The sequence below is a fragment of the Argentina anserina genome, chromosome 3 (assembly GCF_933775445.1).
Source record: "Argentina anserina chromosome 3, drPotAnse1.1, whole genome shotgun sequence".
Lineage (NCBI taxonomy): Eukaryota > Viridiplantae > Streptophyta > Magnoliopsida > Rosales > Rosaceae > Argentina > Argentina anserina.
The window spans coordinates 25953586-25975668 of NC_065874.1; the positions used below are offsets into that span (position 1 = coordinate 25953586).

Sequence of the window (22083 nt, forward strand, 5' to 3'; positions counted from 1 at the left end):
CCATTAGGTCGGTGAACGTTTTTGGTATTGATAATTAAAGTGGAACAACTTTACGACCCTACGTAAGTACATACGCGTAGCTACTCGTATATAAATAGCAAAGCAGCACACCCCGCTTCAATTACACCAGGTCACCAGCCATTCATTTAAAAACTTTCTATCAACGTCAGTAGTGAACTAGCTAGTAAAAAAATGTCTCTTGAAGTTTTAGCCTCTCAATCTCAAAAGCCAGATACTAGACCTTCAGCAAATTACACTCCAAGCATTTGGGGTGATCAGTTTCTCACTTATGCTACCGAGGTAAGATAGAATGTGTATACAATTAGACCATATATTTGTTTGATTTTCAGTCCTACTGCATGCCTCTGTAGTGAAGTTAGAGCATTTATACGTGTGTGTGTGTGTGTGTGTGAGTGTATAGGTTTGATTTTCACTCATGTGATCACCCGGTTCCTTTAATTTCTTCTTGAATTTGTCTATGTAGGAAGTGGATTTCACTCTCAAGCAACAAGTCCTAGAATTTGAGAGAGAAGTGAAGATGATGCTACTGGATCCGGTTAAAGAGCCTTCACAAAAATTAAAATTGGTTGATGACATCCAGCGCCTTGGAGTGTCCTATCATTTCGAAGATGAGATTGATGAAGTTCTGAAACAAATGTACCATGCCACTTATGGTAGTGGTGTGGAAAATGATGATGATGATCTTTATACCACTGCTCAGCGTTTTCGGTTGTTTAGACAGCAAGGTTATAATGTGTCATGCGGTAAGTTGTCCCTTGTCGATTCTAATAGTTTGATTTACTTGCTATATTAAGAAAAAGAGTGCATGTGCAAATTAAAGAGCATCGTCTTATTTGAATTTGTCTACCCATGCATGCTTAAATATAGATAATAACCAGAGTTTTTTTCTTTTCTTTTTTTTTCATCATTTTGTCTCTGTTTGTATGAGATAGAGAGGCTCTTTAAACTAATGTATGCATTGTTCGGTGATGCAGATATATTCAACAAGTTCAAGGAAGAAAATGATAAAACATTTAAGGAATCGCTTCTGAGTGATGTATCAGGACTGTTAAGCTTGTACGAAGCCGCACATATTAGGATACACGGAGAAGACATACTAGAAGAGGCACTGGCCTTCACCACCGCTCATCTTGAGTCAATCAAACACAGTTTAAGCCCTCCACTTTCAGAGCAAGTATCTCATTCCTTGAATCAGTCACTTCGAAAGGGCCTAACCAGGGTGGAAGCAAGATATTACTTGGAGATCTACCAAGAATGCAATTCACATAACAAAACTCTCCTGATGTTTGCCAAGTTGGATTTCAAGCTGTTGCAGAAGATCCATCAAAAGGAACTTTGTGAAATTACAAGGTAAATTAACCATATAATCACATACTCGTATATTGTAATATAGTTATGTCACAAGTACATAATTCAATTGTAGGTGGTGGAAGGACTTGGACGTAAGAAACGAGCTGCCGTTTACTAGAGATAGAGTTACTGAGGTTTACTTCTGCTGGGCTTTATCAATTTGCTTTGAACCTGAATATGCCTTTGCTAGGAGGACATTATGCAAAGTTACAGCCCTGACATCCATTCTCGATGACATCTACGATGTGTATGGCACACTCGAAGAACTAGAGCTCTTTACTGAAGCTATTGAGAGGTTAATCTTGTGCTAATCTGATATATATATATATATATATATATATATATATATATATATATATATATAGCCCTTGTTGGCTGCGGAGGTCCCCACCAAGATTTTGGTGCGGATTTCTATCTTTTTACCACTTTTTGATCAAATTTTCTCATCTCCACCGTCTAGTATCTAAATAATATTGTGTAAATCATCTCTGCAATATTTCAGCCAATTTGGTAATCGTTAAGGCCCTCAAAATTGCGTTTTTCCGTTAAAAATATGAACGGTAACGGTTCGACAGAATTCGGTCCGTGCATTTGTTATTCGATTTTGAGGCCCTTAACGATTACCAAATTGGCTGCAAATTTGCAAAGATGATCTACACAATATTATCTAGATACTATACGGTGGAGATGAGAAAATTCAATCAAAAAGTGGTAAAAAGATGGAAATCTGCACCAAAATCATTGGTGCGGACCTCCGCATTTGATAAAATCTGTATATATATATATATATATATATATATATATATATATAGTCCTTATCCAGAGTGAAGCTTCACTCTGAAATTACAAAGTGAAGTTCCAATTTTGGTACACTTTTCGGTCAAATTTTTTCACCATAAGCGATTTAATATTTATGTATGTTATTCAAAATCATCTCTACAAAGTTTCATCCAATTTGACAATGGTTTGAGCTTTCAAAATTGATATTTACACGAACGGTTCACGTTGAACGGTTTTAATTCATTCATTGATTTAATCTAATTTCAATACCTTAACGATGTCCGAATTAGATGAAATTTTATAGATATGATCTTGAATAGCATACCTAAATATTGAATCGTTTATGGTGAAAAAATTTGACCGAAAAGTGTGCTAAAATTGGAACTTCACTCTGAAATTCAGAGTGAAGCTTCACTCTGGATAGAGACTATATATATATATATATATATATATATATATACATGCCGCTTCAGGTGCGGACGTCCGCACCGTGCGGATTCGCCGATTCTGGCGACGGCAGGCCGCAACGGCGCGGTGGACCAGCACAGCCGCACTACCCACCTCCCGGCGATCCCGTCTGTGCCAGCCGGAGCTCCATCGGTGGCCCACGGTGGCCGGAATCTGTAAAAATCAAGTTTATGGGCAGATTCCGGTGATTTCGCGATTTCGGCCGTTGTGGGTCGCCGATGGAGCTCCGACCAACACAGACGGGACCGCCGGGAGGTAGGGAGTGCGGCTGTCGTGGTCCGCCTTACTGTTGCAGCCTACCTTCGCCGAAATCGGCGAATCCGTACCTTACGTAAGGTACGGACGTCCGCACCTGAAAATTCTCATATATATATATATATATATATATATATTCACTAGCTAGCCTGTGTTTCTTATATATCCGCATTTAGCTTGTTATACAGTATACTTTAGTCTTTAGGCTTTCGAAAATGAAGCTGGCTAGAACTAGTAAAAGCCTTAAATTCATCCAGAAATCTAGGTAGGCTACATCGATTAATTTAGGTTTGTATTTCTTAGCTTAATATATTTACTCTTATAATTTTCATTAGGTGGGATATTTGTGCCATGGATGCATTGCCAAACTATATGAAAGTTTGTTATAAGGCACTGCTGGATGTGTACACTGAAGTTGAAGTAGAGCTTGCGAAGGAGGGAAAGTTGTATCGAATCCACTATGCCAGAGAAGCTGTAAGTTCGATACCTGCATGCATTAGCTTTGCACATATATATGTTCACACACACACGTACACACATGTACGGATTTACGGTAAAGAACAACTTTGTTTGCAGCAATCAGAAATTATTCATCTATTAATTGAGTTGGTCGTCGTTGTGTCCTATGTAGATGAAAATGCAAGCTAAGAGTTACTATCTTGAAGCAAAATGGTTCCACGAGAAATACACACCGACAGTGGATGAATATATTGCCTTATCATCTCTGACCTCGGGCTATCCACTGCTTATAACCACCACTTTTGTAACAATGGGAGATATTGCTACACAAGACACACTTGACTGGTTGGCCACTTATCCCAAACCTGTGAAAGGTTCTGCAGTAGTTGCCCGACTTATGGATGACTTAGTTTCCCACAAAGTACGTACATACAAAATTATACCATGCATGCTGCCTCGTTTTCTCCTATGATTACAATTTCGAATCGATTAAAGCTCTGCAGCTTAATCCAGATCAATCATGAAGTATTTATGTGTCTTACATTTGTAGTTTGAGCAACAACGAGGACATGTTGCATCAGCTGTGGAGTGTTACGTGAAAGAGTTTGGTGCTACAGAAGAAGAAGCAATAATCGAATTGCGTAGTAAAGTCAGTGATGCATGGAAGGACATAAACGAATCCTTCCTCCTCCCTAAGGCTGTTTCAAGGCCACTACTGACTAGAATTCTCAACTTTGCATGTGTCATGGATGTTGTGTATAAGTACAAAGATGGTTACACTACTCAGCATGGTATGCTCAAGGATCTTATAGCTTCTGCACTTATCCAACAGGTGCCTGCCGTATAATATTGCTTCAAGTTACAATCATTTTGTTTCCTAGAAATATTATTATGGTATCCCGTCGTTTTTTTATGATTAGTTTGCTACATGTACTAGTGTACTACGAAATTGGAATAAGTGCAAATTCAAAATAAAGTGTGAGGTACGCTGTTCACTTGTTATGAATTTTTATCTTTATTTAAAAAATAATAATTAATTACATTGTCAAAACAAAGCCAAAAGACATTTTACATCAGCATACGATTTCTATCTAGAAAACCATAGGAAGCAACAAGTACAAAGACCAACACGTACCCCTCATTGAAAAACTCATATACATGTTCAGCAAAGCCTAACGACAAAACCAAGCGCTCATCCCTAATTCCTCGGAAAAGATAGCTAAGTGCAACAGTCGCAATGGCGGCACTCAACAGATACAAAATCAAACACTACGCACCACATTTCATCATTTAGGCAACCTATTGTTATGTCTACATCGCTCCATTGCCCTTGGTCATGAAGGCACAGGGCAAATGAACATACCAAGTAGCACAAATTGAGTTGGTAATACGCAATGTATCCTTACCCTTTCCAGCCTCATTTTGACTAAAGGTTAATTGTGAGAATGCAGATTTTGGGAGCTTCAGAAACAATTAAATTAAATTTAGTAAGATGCAAAACCAAGTTCTAATGGATATTACAAAACTTTGGTCTACTTTTTCTTTTCCACATTCATCCTTTAAAGATTTCATTTCCATATTCAAGTGGAAGAAAGTGTCGGATGAATAACTTAAAACTGCTAACAAGTTCACACAAAAGACCAGTTTACAAACGAGAAGGCAAGACAGTGAACAGAGTTGTCTTCTCCGGAAAGGACTTTCCATCCAATGGCTTGTTCATATGTGACATGGCGCCCCATTGTCGACATGCAAATCCCAGCTGGCAAGTAAGCAAATCCCTACAAAAGAAACATGGACCAATTCAGCCAATTCTACAATGTCTAAGCAATCAAGTTCTTGGCTACTAGAAGCAAGGGGTATTTTGTCTCATTTGACTCTCAACTTTGATGGAAGAACCAAGGCTGCAAAGAGATGACATGAAAGATAACTTAGGGAAGCACTGACAATCGTACAAACTTCACCTGCTGCATCAGTTTAGCAAAGTCGGTGCACAATGTCTTACGCCCAGACTCATCAAATATCTTATCTAATGAGATGTCCTGAAGAGCAACAAGAGTCGTCTCCAGCATGTCAAGCCCTGCCTGGTTAGCAAAGATGAAAACTGGCAGTGACTACAAAACAGACAATAAACAGAGATCATCATCTGTGCCTGTAATAAACTGATATACATACAAAATTGATATGACTAGACTTGCACTGGTACCTTCAATGAACAACACAAAATCGCATCATGATGATGCCATAGATGTTTCAACATCGAATCACCACCCAAGGAATCTGGTTGCAGCAGTTCAGCCCCTAAATGATAACTGAAGAGAAAGACAACAACCAGATGTTTGTTATTATGTACGCTTAAAATACAAAATCAATAGATGGATCATATATGATGTGTTGGCATAGTGATAAAAAGAGCCTCAGAGAGCTTTATGAGCACTCTTAACATGCATGCACGTAATTTACACTGCATTCAGCAAGCTTAATATGTTGCTCAATTAATTTTATTGCTTGTTTATATCATCACCAACCAGCAGATTACAGAAGCTGGCTGAGGATTTATACGGACACTTGCCTGTAGCTATGGTAGATCCAGTTAGCCAGTGTTAGAGCTTCCGGAGAGCCAGGAGATAGTTTTGGTCCCAAGGGCGGACTCAATCCTGATGGAGATATCGCCATTGCAACTCTCTGTACTGATGAGATGACATTTCGTACGTATTGGCGTGCCATGGACGCAACATTATCTTGTAAACTACTCTCGAAGGGAAACTGGAAGGCAATAGTCAATACTGACCGAGCATTATGAAATGAATTCAAATCTCCAGCATTCTGGTTTGTTGTTGAACCCACTTCAAAACTGGATGTCAGATCCAATGTCCGATGTGTAGTCAAGGCATCTTTTGAATCATTCTGTATTAACAATAGAAAGACATTAGAGTGTTGGGAAAATGAAGAACATTCAAAGAACCCAACATCACTGTTAGAAGCACAATAAACTCAACTGTTTTTGATTCTAATGGAATAATTCGGAAACCAGAGGGCAGCAATGGAGCATCATCTGGAAACAACTCATCAATTGGAGCAAAAACAAGCTCTGAACAGGCTCCAACAGCATTCTCATCAACTCCACTACATATCTGCCGATAGGAGAGAGAAGAGATGATCCTCATGATTTATATACATGTAAGTGAATATCGTCACGAATATATAACTATAGCTTAGTATTTTCACATTATACTAGAGGAAACCACAATAGAGTCCAGCAAAAGAATAACAGGATGTTTAAAGATGTATAATAGCATTATAAAAAGGTGTATAAAAATCAGGAGAAAATAGAATTACCTGTAAGAGATGAATATCTCGTGATACAAATTCTTCTTCTTGAGAGAAAGAATGGCCCTCAAGACGAACAACTTCAAGCAACTGTATGAAGACAATGTCAGACAATCACCATGAAATCTGTAAAATATACTTCATGTCTTTTTGTTTAGATATGGCCAAAGAAAAAGTTGGTTACAAATACCAAAATGAATTGAAGATGAGATGTAATGTTACTTAATGGTCCATCGTGTACACAAATTAAAATAAAACTTGAACTATAATTGGGGAAATAAAAAACATGCCTCTTCATGTTCAATAGTGTGACCAAGTGGCATGATGATTTGCCCACCAGTAAACCTTGTTGGTCTCATCCCTGGATGCGCATATGAACCAGATTTTAAAGATGCAGCCGCATAGGCATCAACATTGAAATCAGCCCACTCTGAACGATGCTCCCTCAAGAAACGAACCAGGACAGCTGGAGGAACATTCTGGTATTGGCAAAAGAAACAGAACTGGATCTCATTACCTTTACACACAAAAGGCGAGCTGGAAAAAAACATCTTTGATGCATTTAACACCACCGTCTATTTCTAGATGATTGAGTTCCAATTAAATCAACAAAATAACATTGATCAGTATGTTGACATGCCAGACCTGGCAGCCAGAGCAAAAAGCTTATAGCTACTATCAACCCAACAATCCAGGAGTAGAGAAAGATCAGGAGTTTTGCTAAAACCCAGGCTAGTCCAGTGACAATCTCAGGAAGGGAAAACACAACTAGCATATGATCCGTGCAACATCATAGAAATGACCAGGTATAGATAATATACATTGACGATCATGATAAATATGCAAGAAGAGCAAGTAACAAATTAACTTTGAAAAGAGGAAAGATTATTTCATATTTGACAGCAATCGAAGTAGCGTATGACTTACTTGGAGTAGCATGGAAGCCTTTGCACACAGGATACCACCGAGAAAAGCAAAGGAATTAGAAGGATTCATAGTAGTCATATTCTTGGTTGAATTTACAGCCATAATAATGTCTTCAGCACCATCACAGTTGATCAATGACCAGCCATCATCATTAAATCCATTGACAGCATCATTAAAGCCTCTACAGTAAAAAAAAGTATCGGTAATTTAACATATCTATGAAAATGTGTAGGCTCATTATAGACTTCTGGGTGCATAATAAAGCCAAGCAGGTGATCAAGCAATCTATACAGGCTAATAACTGAGGAAGATAAACAAGAATATACTATAGAGTAATACACCCACCTGATTAATCTTTGGCTAAAAGTTCGCAGAACAGCTGGCTGCCTGCCCAAACTGTACACAACTTCACCACTTGTCTCCTGAGCTATTTGCCTAATGTAACGCAATGCCTTAATAGAAACAGATTCGTCAGTACCTCTGTTTCATCTCTTTTTTCTTAATTATGCATGAGATCTAGGTCAACCAAAATATGTAAAACTTGATTAAAATACAACATAGTGAGTTTAGAAGGTCAAAAATATAGTACAAGAGCTTTACAGCATTATCGAGATAAATGAAACAAATCACCAGCAAGCAGTATTGTTACAAAGATATATATACCAGAACATTAAAACTTCAAATAATATGATCACATCAAGAAAGTTGGCAAAACAGTTTCAAAAAATTAACCTTTCATACTGAAAACCAGAATGTACAGAATTTAGGTTACAGGAGTTTGGGCTAAATCTAATTACTTAAGCAGTTCAGAAAGTATCCACTATTTTTTTAGAAAATAAAAAGTTTGTTTCCAGGATACATATAAGATTTGATTACGGAAAGCAGGGAGTAAATGAATGTTCACCCAAAATAACATAGAAATAAGGTACCCCCCATATGTATCAGAAATCAACCAATCCTTTTTTTGATAATAAAAGACATAAATTTTTTTTACCAAAACAAAGGAGTACAATGCGTATCCCAGTTGATACTATTCCAACATAGGAAGCCAATAAATCTAAGAACTCAAACAAAATAATTATTTCCAGCATAATCTACTTACTGCAATAGTCCTCTTTTGTGCAACAACTTTGGACGATTCATAAAGCGGTCGTAGCACTTCCGGCACACTCCAAGCCTGGACCAAGATGAAAATTAATTGAGTTTTCCTAAATTATAAATAACCAAAAAAAAAATAAAGATCCGAAATTCAGACCTCAAGGTTCAGGTGGTCAACAATATGAATGATTGATCCTCCACCCTCACACGGTCGAATAAGATAACCACTAGGAAGCATTTCAGCTCTAACAAACTGCCCAGCGGAAGCCCCATTGGGACCAGCACCAGAACCAGAAAGAGATCTCTCACATACCTTCAAAGTGTAGGCAATAAAACATGTATGGAGCACATGAGATTATATGAACTGAACAGAAAGTATACTATACATACATGAAAAAGACCAAACTTAGATCAATAAGCAGTATGGCCACATTAATACAGCACAAGGCATGCTTACCACAAAGCTGCCATTGTCTAAAGTAGTAGTGTATCTTAGGGTCCAAAAATCCCTAGCAGGAGCCAGTGTAGTAGGAGCATATGTCTGGAGCAGTTAAAATATTATTTAATATGTATCCTTCACTGAAGGTGAACACAATCAGATGGAAAATCATTCAACAAATTTTTTGCACCTGTGTATATATGAGTTCTATAGTCCCTCCATTTCCAGCAGGAAACATAGTAAAAACTTCGAGGCTCCGACAGTCCCGAAACCAAGATGGGCGATCTTTAAGAATCTCTGTAATCTATTAAATATGAACAGTTCATGAACCTTTATCAAATGCAAAGTCGCTGCCTTAAACTATGCAGCGAAAATTAAAACAAATGAAAGAAAATACTGATATGCAAAGATGTTTACACTTACCTTCGTATGCTCTAGACTTACGAGACCACAGGCTCGAGCTGCCACTCCACTGCAACTTTGTGAAATAGCAAAGATCCCAACCGAATCCGGACCAGGCTGCCACAATAATTAAACAAACATTTCAGCATAGGATAAATGGCAACATAAAGAACGAGTTTTTACAGAACATAACTTTAAAAAAACATTATTTCACAAAGTAATAAACTGAAAGGACAACCTTCATCCCAGGCATCTGGACCCAATCGACAGCAGTTCCTGTAGCCTTAGAAAGGAACTCTGCCAAGGTCTCCTCCGCTATGGAGAGAAGTCTGCCAAAAACATAACAAATATTAGCTCATTGATAACCAAAAATAGTAAAAAATCACAACATAGTGCATATTCTAAGGGGGAAAAATTCTACGTCAACTAGAGTGGGAGAATTACCCAGCAGGATTATTAGCATCTCTGAGAGAATGCTGAGGAGTTGTAACCACAGAGTCGCAGCTGGCATCAGTAGCTGGTGCCTACCAAAAAGAATTACTTCAGGGTTACAAACAAGCAAAATTGGAAAAGCCTGCAGATCAGTTGGTATTCTGGCTTCACAGAATTGGAATAAATGCAGTTATTGTGTCTGAAATGTCTTAACTTGGCCATAGTATAAGTATAGTAAGATTGAATAAGAAATTAAGAAGTAAACAGAAATACATCATACTTGTGGTAAAATTTAAACTGCAGAAAGAATACTAGAAGACAAAAAGAAACTCGCACGATATAGTCTCGAGAGAAGTGAAGGCAGGTCTTTCAGGCAAAGAATGTCATAGAAAAATGTAAAATTCTAACAATCCCCATTTTGAAAATTAGAGATTAGAAAGAAAGACAGCAAAAGCTTACAGTATGTAGTTGTTGGCGCATGTATCCATTCTCACAAACAAGCTGAGACACCTGTTTCTGCAGTCTATCATTCTCCTCCATCAACAATTTGTTCATTGCTGATAATTTTCTGTTAACAGTCTGAAGCCTCGAAGACTCTTTTCTCTGCTTTTCTCGACATCTGCATACACAAACAAAACCCCTTCCTTTAGCCCAAAACCACCACTAGATTTTCCTCCAAATCTCCCAATTGGGAAAAACCAATACTCTTACACCAAAATGGCAAAATCCCCAAAAACTAAAAACAGAAAATCAGTCAAAGTTTGCAACTCCATATCGAAATGGGAACAAAACGAAAGACCCAATTTCGCATACAACCCAAAAAACAGGCTTCTTCAACTCCAATTAGATAAAACATTGAAACTATGAGAAACAGTAAAACCCCGAGTTCGAACAGATTCCGAGTCTTGTATCATACCTGCGGTTCTGAAACCAGACTTTGATCTGCTTGGGCTCTATATTTGATAGAATGGGGCAATCTCGGATCAACTGCTGCCTTCTCAAAGAACTCGGCTTTGGGCACTCGGCATAGACTCGTTCGAGAGCTTCAACTTGCTCAGAAGTATACCTCACATATTTCCCAGCATCATTAAGATGCTTGTTTATACTACTCCCACTGCTACTCTCCCTAGGCTGATGATGAGCCACAGCCATCGCCATTTCCAAAACCCAAAATCAGAACCAAGCTCAATGAAGCCAAAACAGACAAAAGACCAAAGTGAAAAAGAGCTCAAACTGAGTTTGGGGACTTTAGAAAAAGGCTTGAGAAGATTCCCTGGGCCTTGTAAAGTCCGTCCTAAAGAGAAAGAAAGAGGAGGAAGGTGCAAACGGAAGGAGGTATTAGCCTGGTTTTGAGCGGCTACAAGATTCTTTGGTTTTTGAAACAAAAAAAAAACTAATTAAGCTTGTTGGTGAAGACCAGAGTGGCTCTAATACAGACACAAAGACTGCTGCTTCTTTTTTACTTGAAATTTCTGTTACTGAACAAAAGCCTTGAATGCAAATCACAAAACTCCAAAAACCAGCTTAAACCCCGAATTACTAAGCTGGTTTTGAACTGAAACCCACTAATACAGTCACACAGATAAGCCCCCCACTTAAGTTTTTAAAACCCAACAGCTCAACCCAATTGAATAGCTAGAACTACAACACATTGATACAGAAACACCCCCAAAAGTCCAAGGGAGAAACAGGAAGAGCAAAACAATAAAGTCTAAGAGAAGCTCTGTCTGGACCAGGAGAGCCAGTGAGTGAAACAACCCTGAACAAGAGAGAGTGCATAAACCCTTATCATAATCATCAAAGCTGGTGCCACTTTCCAGAGAGAACACTTCTGGGCTTATATTTATTTCTTCTACCTTCTTAGAAATATATAAGAGAGTGAATGAGATGGTGAGGCAGCTAAAAAGACAGTGATCTGAGCTGAGAACACACCAGTGTGTGGAAAAATGAGAGAGAGAGAGAGAGATGGGGTTATTGGGGCACGCATACCGACAAACTTAGTAGTAGTACGTTATATATGTTTTTTAATTCATTGGATTAAATTGAAGTAGTAGAATCGGCGCATTTACGTCGCTGTCCCTACGGTTTGTTTGAAATGACGTGGTAGACCCAAAGTGAGGCGAGAGGTCATAGGGTGATTAGCCTCTACTGTCATCTGTCTCGATCAAGTAAAACCAAATCTTTCTTTGCAGTAAAACAACAAATCCATCAGTCCAAAAGAATAAGCCAAATTCCACAACTATCCCTTCCCTTCCCTTATATGGGAATTGGATACTCATATAATCACCAAATACATGCATATATTTTTAAAGCAATGAAATTGACCATATTCTTGTTCGATTACGATAGATTTTTTCGTCATTTTAGGTTGCATATAGTAAAATTTTCAGGCCAGTATTTTATGGTAAAAATGGGTTGAACAGGAGTTTTTTTTTGTTATAAAATTGTAGCGGAGTAAATTACTACTTCCGGACTATTTAGCAATGTAGGTATGGTATCTCCTCAAAGAGTTTTTCACAAAGTGGGTTCGAACCAAATACCTCATGATAACAGAAGTATCCATGCAACATTCGTTCCACTTGTAGTCTACCATGCTTTCAATTAGGCATTATCATTTAGTTTGTAGATCTAAAAAGACTGCGAAAGCCTGCAAGTCCGATGGGCTTTTACCCGACCCGGTTGCGAGAAAGCCTGTTTTCGTGGGTAGAGGGCCGGGCTAAGATTAGAGGTGTGAAACCCGGCCCAACCCGTAAAAGCCCGCCAAATAATAAATTATTATACATACATATTTGATTAGGTTTAGAATAAAATTATCGTATTATAAAGCAACTATATGAATAAACCTTTTTGGGATTAATCTACACCAGTCGATATGATCGGTATATATATTTGGTAACCCTGTAAATATTTCATCCAATTCGGACCTCGTTTGACCGTCGGAATTTCCGGTAAATCGAAAACAACACTAATACATAACGGAAGACCCATTACCAAATGCGAATACCGAAAGCCGTTTACATATCTGAAATCACCTAATTTTTGTCACTGATTGTGTGCGATCGCACCAAGAAAACTCATTTGTCAAAACACAGGTCAATGGGGATTTTAATATGTCAAAACACCTCTTTTTTTGTTAACCATAGATAGGACGGTCAAACAATATCCAAAACGGATGAAATTTTTACGGGTTTCCTAAATATATATACTGATCACATCTGCTGGTGTCGATCGACCATATTTCGAACTGGAGTTATCGATCGCCGAAGTGTCCACTAATGTATATAACCTTTATATTAAGTTTATAAATAAAACTATCACATTATGAAACAACTATATGAATGAGACTTCTCAGGATCGATTGACACCAGCCGATGTGATCATTATATATATTTAGTGACCCTATAAAAATTTCATCAAATTCGGACCTCGTTTGACCATCAGAATTTTCGGTAAATCGAAAACACCACTAATATGTCATAAGGGAGGACCTATTACAAATATGTGAACGCCGAAAGCCATTTGCATATCTGAAATCACCTAATTTTTTTTCGTATCATGCGCGGTCGCACTAAAGAAATCTATTTGACAAAGCCCCGGTTAATGGGGTTTCAATATGTCAAAACGCCTTTTTTTTTGTTAACCGTAGGTACGAACGGTCAAACCATGTCCAAAACGGACGAAATTTTTACAGGGTCCCTAAATATATATACTGATCACATCTGCTGGTATCGATCGATCATATTTTGAACTATAGTTGGCGATCGCCTAAGTGTCAACTAATGTAGCATAACCTTTATATTAGGTTTATAATAAAACTATCACATTATGAAGCGACTATATGAAGTAAATTTCTCAAGATCGATCGACATTAGCCGATGTGATCGTTATATTTTAGTGACCCTATAAAAATTTCATCCAATTCGAACCTCGTTTGATCGTCGGAATTTCCAATAAATCGAAAACACCACTAATATGCCCCTAAGGGAGGACCTATTACAAATATGCGAACGCCGAAAGCCGTTTGTATATATAAAATCACTTAGTTTTTGTTACCTATTGTGCGTGGTCGCATTGAAGAAATATATTTGACAAAGCCCCGGTCAATGGGGTTTCAATATGTGAAAACACATCTTTTTTAGTTGACCATTGGTATGAACGGTCAAACTATGTTCAAAACAGACGAAATTTTTACGGGTTCTCTAAATATATATACCGATCACATCTACTGGTGTTGATCAACCATATTTCAAACTGGAGTTGTCAATCGCCTAAGTGTGTACTAATGTATTATAATCTTTTATATTATGTTTATAATAAAACTATCGCATTATGAAGCGACTATATGAATGCAATTTCTCAAGATCGATCGACACCAGCCGATGTGATCGTTATATATATTTAGTGACCCTATAAAAATTTCATCCAATTCGAACCTCGTTTGACCGTCGGAATTTCCAGTAAATCGAAAACACCACTAATATGCCCCTAAGGGATGACCTATTACAAATATGCGAACGCCGAAACCGTTTGTATATATGAAATCACTTAATTTTTGTTACATATTGTGCTCGGTTTCATTGAATAAATATATTTAGTAAAGCCCCGCTCAATGGGGTTTCAATATGTGAAAACACATCTTTTTTAGTTGACTATTGGTACGAACGGTCAAACCATGTTCAAAACAGACGAAATTTTTACGGGTTCCCTAAATATATATACCGATCACATCTACTGGTGTTGATCAACCATATTTCGAACTGGAGTTGTCGATCGCCTAAGTGTGTACTAATGTATTATAATCTTTATATTATGTTTATAATAAAACTATCGCATTATGAAGCGACTATATGAAGGAAACTTCTCGGAATTGATCGACACCATCCGATGTGATCAGTATATATATTAGTGACCATTTTTTAAATTTCATCCAATTCGGACCACGTTTGACCGTCAGAATTTCCGGTGTACCAAAAACAACACTAATATGCTCTAAGGGAGGGATCCATTACCAAGATGCGAATGCGAAAAACTGTTTACATATTTGAAATCACCTCATTGTTGTCACCGATCGTGCGTGGTTGCAACGAGGAAACTCATTTGGTAAAGCCCCGATCAATGGGTTTTATTATGTGAAAACGCCTATTTTTTGTTGACCGTAGGTACGGACGGTCAAACCATGTTCAAAACGGATAAAATTTTTACATGGTCCTTAAATATATATATATATATATATATATATATATATATATATATATCGATCACATCTATTGGTGTCGATCGACAATATTTTGAAACTAGAATTTATTTGTGATATTTTTTTAGAATGTTTTCTAATAATTCTTTTGTTGTTTCAAACCCTTAAATTCGAGTATTATATTTTTTTTCTAATACAAGCCTGCAAGGCCCGGCCCGTAAAATCCCGCAAGACTCGGCCCTGCCAGTAAAAACCCGCAATGCCCGTTTTAGGTGGGCGGGATTCGATCTTTATATTTGTAAAAATACTCGGCCTAGCTCGCCACTTATTTAAATGTACTAAGACCCATTGACGAATCATACTTTCAATAAACCAATTTCATTGGGTTGAACAAGCGTGTTTTTGTTGATGTAGAAATAGACGAAAACAAAAATTGATTTGTACTTGGAGAAATTGAGAAAAACGACATTACATATGTGGTAAACCTAGTTGAGCGGTCTAGTATAGTATCCTCATATCTAGCGTTTGATCGATATTCATCTTTCACCCGCTTATGATCATTAGGTTTCAAGGGCACAAGTCAGTACATTTTAGGAGCGTTCAAGTCTATACTCGATGATTAATCTAGCCTTGAGGGTATGCACCTCCATCTGAATACTAATTGGGTAGGTTTGTCACCAACAAACATGCTAACATAAACGAGGTGATTTACTACCTCACTCTCTCTCTCTCTCTCTCTCTCTCTCTCTCTCTCTTTTCTTTTCTTTTTAAAAACATTTATAGTCTAATTCATATATATTTGAAGTTTGTTGTCCCATTTTCACTTGCTTTTGGCATGCGTGAAAAGTAGTCTCACGTGCTTCCCATAATCCCATTCCATATGAAGATAACATGCAATGCTCTTAGTTAATGTGTGTTGATAAGAAATCATGCTCAATTTGACTTAATTATGCTTTTACTCGCATTGATCCAACCAAATGTCTTTCTGTTTTATGATTAAAGAAGCACCACTCCGTTAACCAAAGGCTGTATTTTGCATCAGAAGCAACAAAAAAGGCTTACAAGATACTATTATTTTGCACATCGGGTTGAAATTAATCTTTTCGCCACAATGATTGTGTATTTTAGTTGAAATTCATGAGTGAAAAGAATAGTAAATAAAAAATAGTGGTGATTGCATAGGTTCAATCACAAGGTATATGAGATGTGACCATGTGAAGAATTGGCCTTTGCCAAATGATTGAAGAGCTCAAACTGTCCAACATCAAGAACAATGGGGGTTTCCATTAGCTTTCGATTCTACGAAGGAAGACGTTAATAAACGGCCAAATCCAATCGACAATCGTTTTGCAACTTACATAAGGAAATGACAATTTTTTTAATGGATTCTCCATTCGTTTAGAGTTAGGATTTCAGATTGTTGCGATGAGTAGCACAGGAAAAGAGCATGAAATATCACCATGCACGTATTCAAAAGAATGCATGCAAATGAATGAGTGAAGATACAACAAAAGAACGGTGTGAACAACTCAATCAGAAACAAACCATCTGCAATTTTGCATTTGTTGCAGAAATCTGCGATTCCAAAAAAGAACTCCCGGTACAGATATCTAAGGAGTATTGAATATATAGGCGGGAAAAGGGCAAAATACAAAGAAAGTTTACTCGATCTGTACTGCAACGGAAAAGATAGAAATCTGTACGTTCTCCAAATATAGCTCAACAAAAACAATTCACAAGGAAGGGAAACAAATCTCGTACGTCTGTAAAGAAAAATTTCACGTCAAATCGAAGAGATCCTGTGTGATCTTCTCACATTTAACAACGAATTTAGTTCATACTAATTGCTATAGCTACATAGCTCTGAAAAGGACTCGAGTAGTAAAGCTATGACCCTTGGCAACCAGAATGAGCATAGCCAATAAACAAGGATTTAAATGGAACAACCATAGAAGAATTTTTTTTTTTTTGTTACAACCATGGAAGATATATTTGTTTTGTAATTCTAGTCTTTTCTGTGAGTTGCTATACTTTGTTCTTTTCTAGCTTTAGTGGGTAAGTACTATAACTGGGAAGAGATGTTTCTCTGTTTGGGTCTGATAATTGGAAGCTTAACTTCAAACCCAAATTTCAGATATATTCTAGTTAATCTGTCTGCTTATGAACTTCTCAAAAATAATATATATATATATATATATATATATATATATATATATGAAGATGCCTTCCTTCCAAGCATGCCAATGAGATATGAGAAGAAAATGCATAAAAGTGAGAATATGGAAGGCAAAGAAAAAGAAATATAATTGACTTCTCCAAATTAGAAAGTATTCATATGTTCCATATATTTATGAGGTATTGTTGGAATGATTGTGTATAATTCAAAATTTAGACTCTCTTCACATGGAAATACGAAAAGGGAAGCCAAGCTTATTCTTCATGCATGGTAAGGGTCTGGATGGTTTTTGTGTGCATTATTGTGACATAACATTTAAGGCATATAATGAATATCTTACGATTTGCATTACCGTTCCAAAATGAATCAATTTTAAAAAAAAAACTCAGGTGGCTGTAACATTAAGTACGATTATAATCAAGACAATGTTTAACAAAAGTTAGTACAGTATGAATAACATTCGCTTCACGACGTACATGTAAGAAATAACTTTCAAACAGTTACATTGGAAAGCTCTAGATGCCATGCATAATTGATTTAAGAACACAAATATTGAAAGTATAAAAGATTGTTTCCATTAGTGCAATTAAGCAAATTACTGAGCTAGATTAACTATGTGCCTGTCAGAGTTAAATCATGTTTCTTTAAAATTCGTTTTCGATGGTCGCATTACGTTTTTGCATGAATTAGTGTATTTTCATGGAATTGGGAGTTATGGTGCTTGTGTTCTATAATGTGCTAAATCATACTTTGAGTTGTGATGTTTGTCTAAATTTGACGTAGTAACACAAATGCACACGTTTAGGCATAAAATCAAAATACACTTTTCCGCAGTTGCTTCGGAGTTGATTCTTGCGTCAAAAATGGGATAAAGATACTGAACTTGTGTTCCTTAACATCTGCAGGCTTAATCAGAAAGTAGATTCCACCCATGTTCCACCTTCAAAGTAGGGCAAATTTCATGTCACATTGAAAGACCATCCATCCACAATTTCTTAACATAACACATGGTAGGTTTGCCAGTGCATGACATATATTACATGCTTCCTTACATGTAGTGCAAATGAATCAATGGGGCATGATGGGGTGGCCTTGTAACAAAGTCAAATGGCTATATTTTTTTTCCCTCTTCTTTTGCATACTTTAGGTGATAGGATTAACATTCTTCCACTTTGTCCCCCTTAATTTTTCTCTTTGCTTTAGTGTTTTTTTTGTGTGTGTGTCAATTGTGTGGGTGATGTGATCGTCTTCTTCTTAATTCCAAATGTGGGTGGAGGGCTCCCATCCTTTCCTATCTCTCTCTCCCTTTTGCCTTGAGCCAATGCTTTTTCTCACAGGAAGGGAATATTGTGCCAGCCAAGTGCTTCTTAAAACCCCCTTTTTGGGCCCCATTCCTCCCCGGTCCAATCATGTGGGCCCAACCAGCTCGGGCCCAGATCCGTATTGACAAAAATAAAACACACCGCTTGCGTAAATCAATCGGGTGCTGACGTGGCATTTGCTTTTGAGGAGGCGAGGGGTTTGGTGTCGTCAGGAAGGAAGTGGAGACCCGGGCCCACCATCGATTTGAAGCCCAAAGCCGCTTTTGTGACACGACGCTGCGACCTTTGCTTGTTTGGTACACTATTGTCGTACGCGCTCTAGACTATTGTTTGCTTTCACCTCTTCACTTTTTACCGGCCTACGGTTAAAGGTGAAACTTTTTTGTTATGGGTGTAGATGGAAAAGGCTGCTATCCAAGTGATCAAAATAGGAGGGGGGCTACGCCTATTGAAGAAGACCACACTATAATCTTCCCACGCTCAAGAGTGCTAGTTTTCAACAACACAAATTCCTTAAAATGTGATTGGATTGGTCGTTGGATATCATCTTATCGGTTCAATATTTTTTAACTTGTAGTTAGTAGTTGATCTTAACTATTAACTATATGTTTAGCTGTCAATTTCAAGCTGTAAAAAGCCTTTCAGACATCAATAACAGATAACGAAAATATTGATGCCGGTTTTTGCAAATACGTGACATCTTCGATAATGGTCAAATGTGGTGGCCAAAATTCGTACATGGTTTAAGAGATGATTGTTCCTCGTGATTGGTGTGTGAATCATGTGGTCAAGTCCGAGTCTTTCTTAAAAGAGTGAGGTAGATGTAAAATGTACACACATGGTCCATTAGAGGAACCAAATAACGTGTAATAAATGAATGATATGTACAAAACTTCTAAAGCCAAAAATTCTAGTTCATTTGGACCACTGAGTACAAATTATACACTTGATTTGGGCTATATGCACTTGAGTATGTTTATTGTGTTCTGACCCTAAACAATCTTCTTGTTGTCTCTCGGTTATGGTATTCGTGTTTTTTGTCATGTCATATTGAAGGCTTAAAGCGTTACAAGGTTTCACACACATTAATCTTAGTCATTTCATTATTTATTAACTTCATTTGCCTAATTACCAAAAAAAAAAAAGACTTCATTTGCCTCCATAGATAACGAGAGCCAAACATATGAGGTGACAGAACCATCTCAAATGCATGTTAACCAAAGCAATAACCAAAATCAAAGTCTGAGAAAAACGTCTAAAACAACTGACTAGAGTAAACTACTCAAAGCAAAGCCAAAAACATGTAATTTTCTAACCCCTATGATGATCAACACATTCTAATCAAGCCTAGCAAGGTTATAGCTTGTGGTTCATAAGCAAAATTAAACCCTCTATAAGATATATAGGATAACAATACAGATTCTATCGGACAAGATTGCTTCAATGGCAATACATGAATTGGGGAGAACCAATTTTCATAAAAACAATAGCATAGCTCAACTTCCCATTCATGATCTTGTAATCTGGTTCCTACATTTGAAGAAATTAAGGACAATGACTTCAATAGTGTGGTCCGATTATTAGGTGTGACCACATTGAATGATAGTACCACACATTCCATACTCTATGATCTTTGATTCATAAATAATGTCATTAGGGCTTTACCTGATACCTTAGTAAAAGACAAGAATTATATAGGACTTGAAAGCTTCATGTGTTTGATCTGTTATTGTTTCATGAGCATTGTTAATCCGATCGGATTGGCTTTTAGGTGAGATGTCGATGTTTATGCTCAGTCTCGAAGTAGGTTATTTACGTACCGTGTTAGATTTTTCAGACGATTTGTTCTTACATACATTATGAGTGTTAAAAAGCGGGTACATATTTGAAGGAGTTCGACTTAGGCAAATTCCTCAATCAGCTAGAGTTCAAGAACTATAATATGTCACTATCTAAAGACAAAGTATACGTAAAAGTATATTTTTGAGGTGCGCTACTTGCGGCCACTGATTTCTAACATACAAACTGACGTCATACTTACATAATTTGAGCGCAATTAGAGAACTGGAATGTAGTAATCGCTAAACGCAAGTGCTCATTGACCTCCGATGACGTTTCTGACTCTTTGGTACTTTTCTAGCCATTATCAGGGCAATGAGGCCGGCGAACACCTGTATATACATGCTCACAAATTTTGGTAGCTTTTTGGGTCATATTACACTATGTTTGATCTCATGATATTTAGAGATTATAGGCTTAAATTATGAAATAAGATGAGTTAAGTGTTTTTTAGGGGAATGACTTAACTTCATTTAACATTAAGCCATGAAGAGGTGACATGTCATCTCTCATACAAGCTAACTTAAGAAAGCAAATAAATGCGCTTATTATACAAAAATCTGAAACGAAACGAAAAACACTAAAGCAAAAACTAAATCATGGTAACTCCCACACACCTTTTTCATCGATTGAGAGCTAACACATCGAGTCCAGTGCATCAATTTCATACTCTCAATGATAGCAAAATCGAAGGAAAAACAAGTGGGAGGGTCTTTTACACTGAACCATGAATTGAAGCCCAGTTCTTCAAAGCCCAAAAGAAACCAAGCCCAAAACCATGTCGGCCTTTTCTAGAAGTCTTCTATCCTTCCAAGATTTTCAATACCACCGTTCCAGCAGTTTAATATGACCCTCCGCCATACATTCTAGCCTTGAGAAGCCCAAACCTCCTAAAATGTATGCTAGCACCAAAGGCTTTGAGGAATTTATCTCAGATCCAAGTTGCCGCCGTCTGAAACAAGCTATGCCCAAAGCTTTAGATTCCAATGCAAAACACCACCGGAAAGCAGAGCAAGTCGAGGTCAGTATATGACGCTGCTGGCTGACGAGGCTAGTTGACGATCACCGTTGCACTTTATCAGCCTTAGAATCTAAGGATCTAGATTTCGGCACACCTTGACACTGATGTGAGCAAACAAGCTCCGGCACTGAGTACCACCGCTACCTTACTCCCACATGTGCGAGCTCGCCTGCAGTAATCGACGCCAAGACATCTTATAACAGACGGATGTTTCACTGCCGTCGTGCTTCAAGAAACCTGAAAACCTAGGTTTCAAAATATATGCTCCAAGAAAAGTGGAGCGATTAGATACGCTTCTTGTTGACATCATCGCCTTCGCTTACTATATTGCTTGCTAGTTGAGTTAGGTGTTTGGTGAATAAATTTGTTTCTGATTATAATTGAATCTCACACTTCTGAATGCATAATTTAAAAATTAGGTTTTTTGTGTTTCTGATTATAGAAATTGAGATTATTTTCACCTTTTATCTTATTACCCTCATCTTATCTCTCTTAAAGCCCCATACTATTTAATTAATTTCATGTCACTTTTAGTCTTTATATAAACTCACCACACTTCTATACCAATATTCA

The 22083-nt window shown here is 37.4% G+C and overlaps 2 protein-coding genes across 3 annotated transcripts; one reads left to right on the forward strand and one right to left on the reverse strand.

Moving 5' to 3' along the window:
- Positions 1-192: 192 nt before the first annotated feature.
- LOC126789560 ((-)-germacrene D synthase-like) lies at positions 193-5908 on the forward strand. 2 transcript variants are annotated; one of them, XM_050515756.1, is made up of 8 exons: positions 193-300; positions 485-764; positions 996-1371; positions 1445-1666; positions 3210-3348; positions 3506-3754; positions 3884-4316; positions 5865-5908. In XM_050515756.1, the coding sequence occupies exons 1-7, from the start codon at positions 193-195 to the stop codon at positions 4178-4180; spliced, it is 1671 nt and encodes a 556-aa protein (XP_050371713.1). In that variant the 3' UTR covers positions 4181-4316; positions 5865-5908. The 2 variants fall into 2 exon arrangements, with proteins under 2 accessions (XP_050371713.1, XP_050371714.1); XM_050515757.1 differs by having other exon boundaries at positions 1445-1618.
- LOC126789559 (homeobox-leucine zipper protein REVOLUTA) lies at positions 4796-11913 on the reverse strand. Its single transcript, XM_050515755.1, has 18 exons — positions 10875-11913; positions 10418-10577; positions 9971-10050; positions 9765-9855; positions 9548-9643; positions 9315-9428; positions 9143-9226; positions 8843-8998; positions 8690-8764; positions 7933-8039; positions 7588-7768; positions 6951-7139; positions 6670-6750; positions 6330-6464; positions 5903-6237; positions 5537-5642; positions 5295-5444; positions 4796-5111 (listed from the first exon to the last, which is right to left on the reverse strand). Exons 1-18 carry the CDS (start codon positions 11114-11116, stop codon positions 4962-4964), a joined length of 2532 nt encoding a protein of 843 aa, XP_050371712.1. The 5' UTR covers positions 11117-11913; the 3' UTR covers positions 4796-4961.
- Between the last annotated feature and the right edge of the window lie 10170 nt (positions 11914-22083).

Coding starts and splice junctions, on each gene's coding strand:
- LOC126789560 (XM_050515756.1), top strand. CDS start 193: ATGTCTCTTGAAGTTTTAGCCTCTCAATCTCAAAAGCCAGATACTAGA. Junction 765..995: donor AGGTTATAATGTGTCATGCG/GTAAGTTGTCCC, acceptor TCGGTGATGCAG/ATATATTCAACAAGTTCAAG. Junction 3,349..3,505: donor TCCACTATGCCAGAGAAGCT/GTAAGTTCGATA, acceptor TGTCCTATGTAG/ATGAAAATGCAAGCTAAGAG.
- LOC126789559 (XM_050515755.1), bottom strand. CDS start 11,116: ATGGCGATGGCTGTGGCTCATCATCAGCCTAGGGAGAGTAGCAGTGGG. Junction 10,051..10,417: donor TGCGCCAACAACTACATACT/GTAAGCTTTTGC, acceptor TCTTTTTGGTAG/GCACCAGCTACTGATGCCAG. Junction 9,644..9,764: donor TCCAGATGCCTGGGATGAAG/GTTGTCCTTTCA, acceptor TTATTGTGGCAG/CCTGGTCCGGATTCGGTTGG.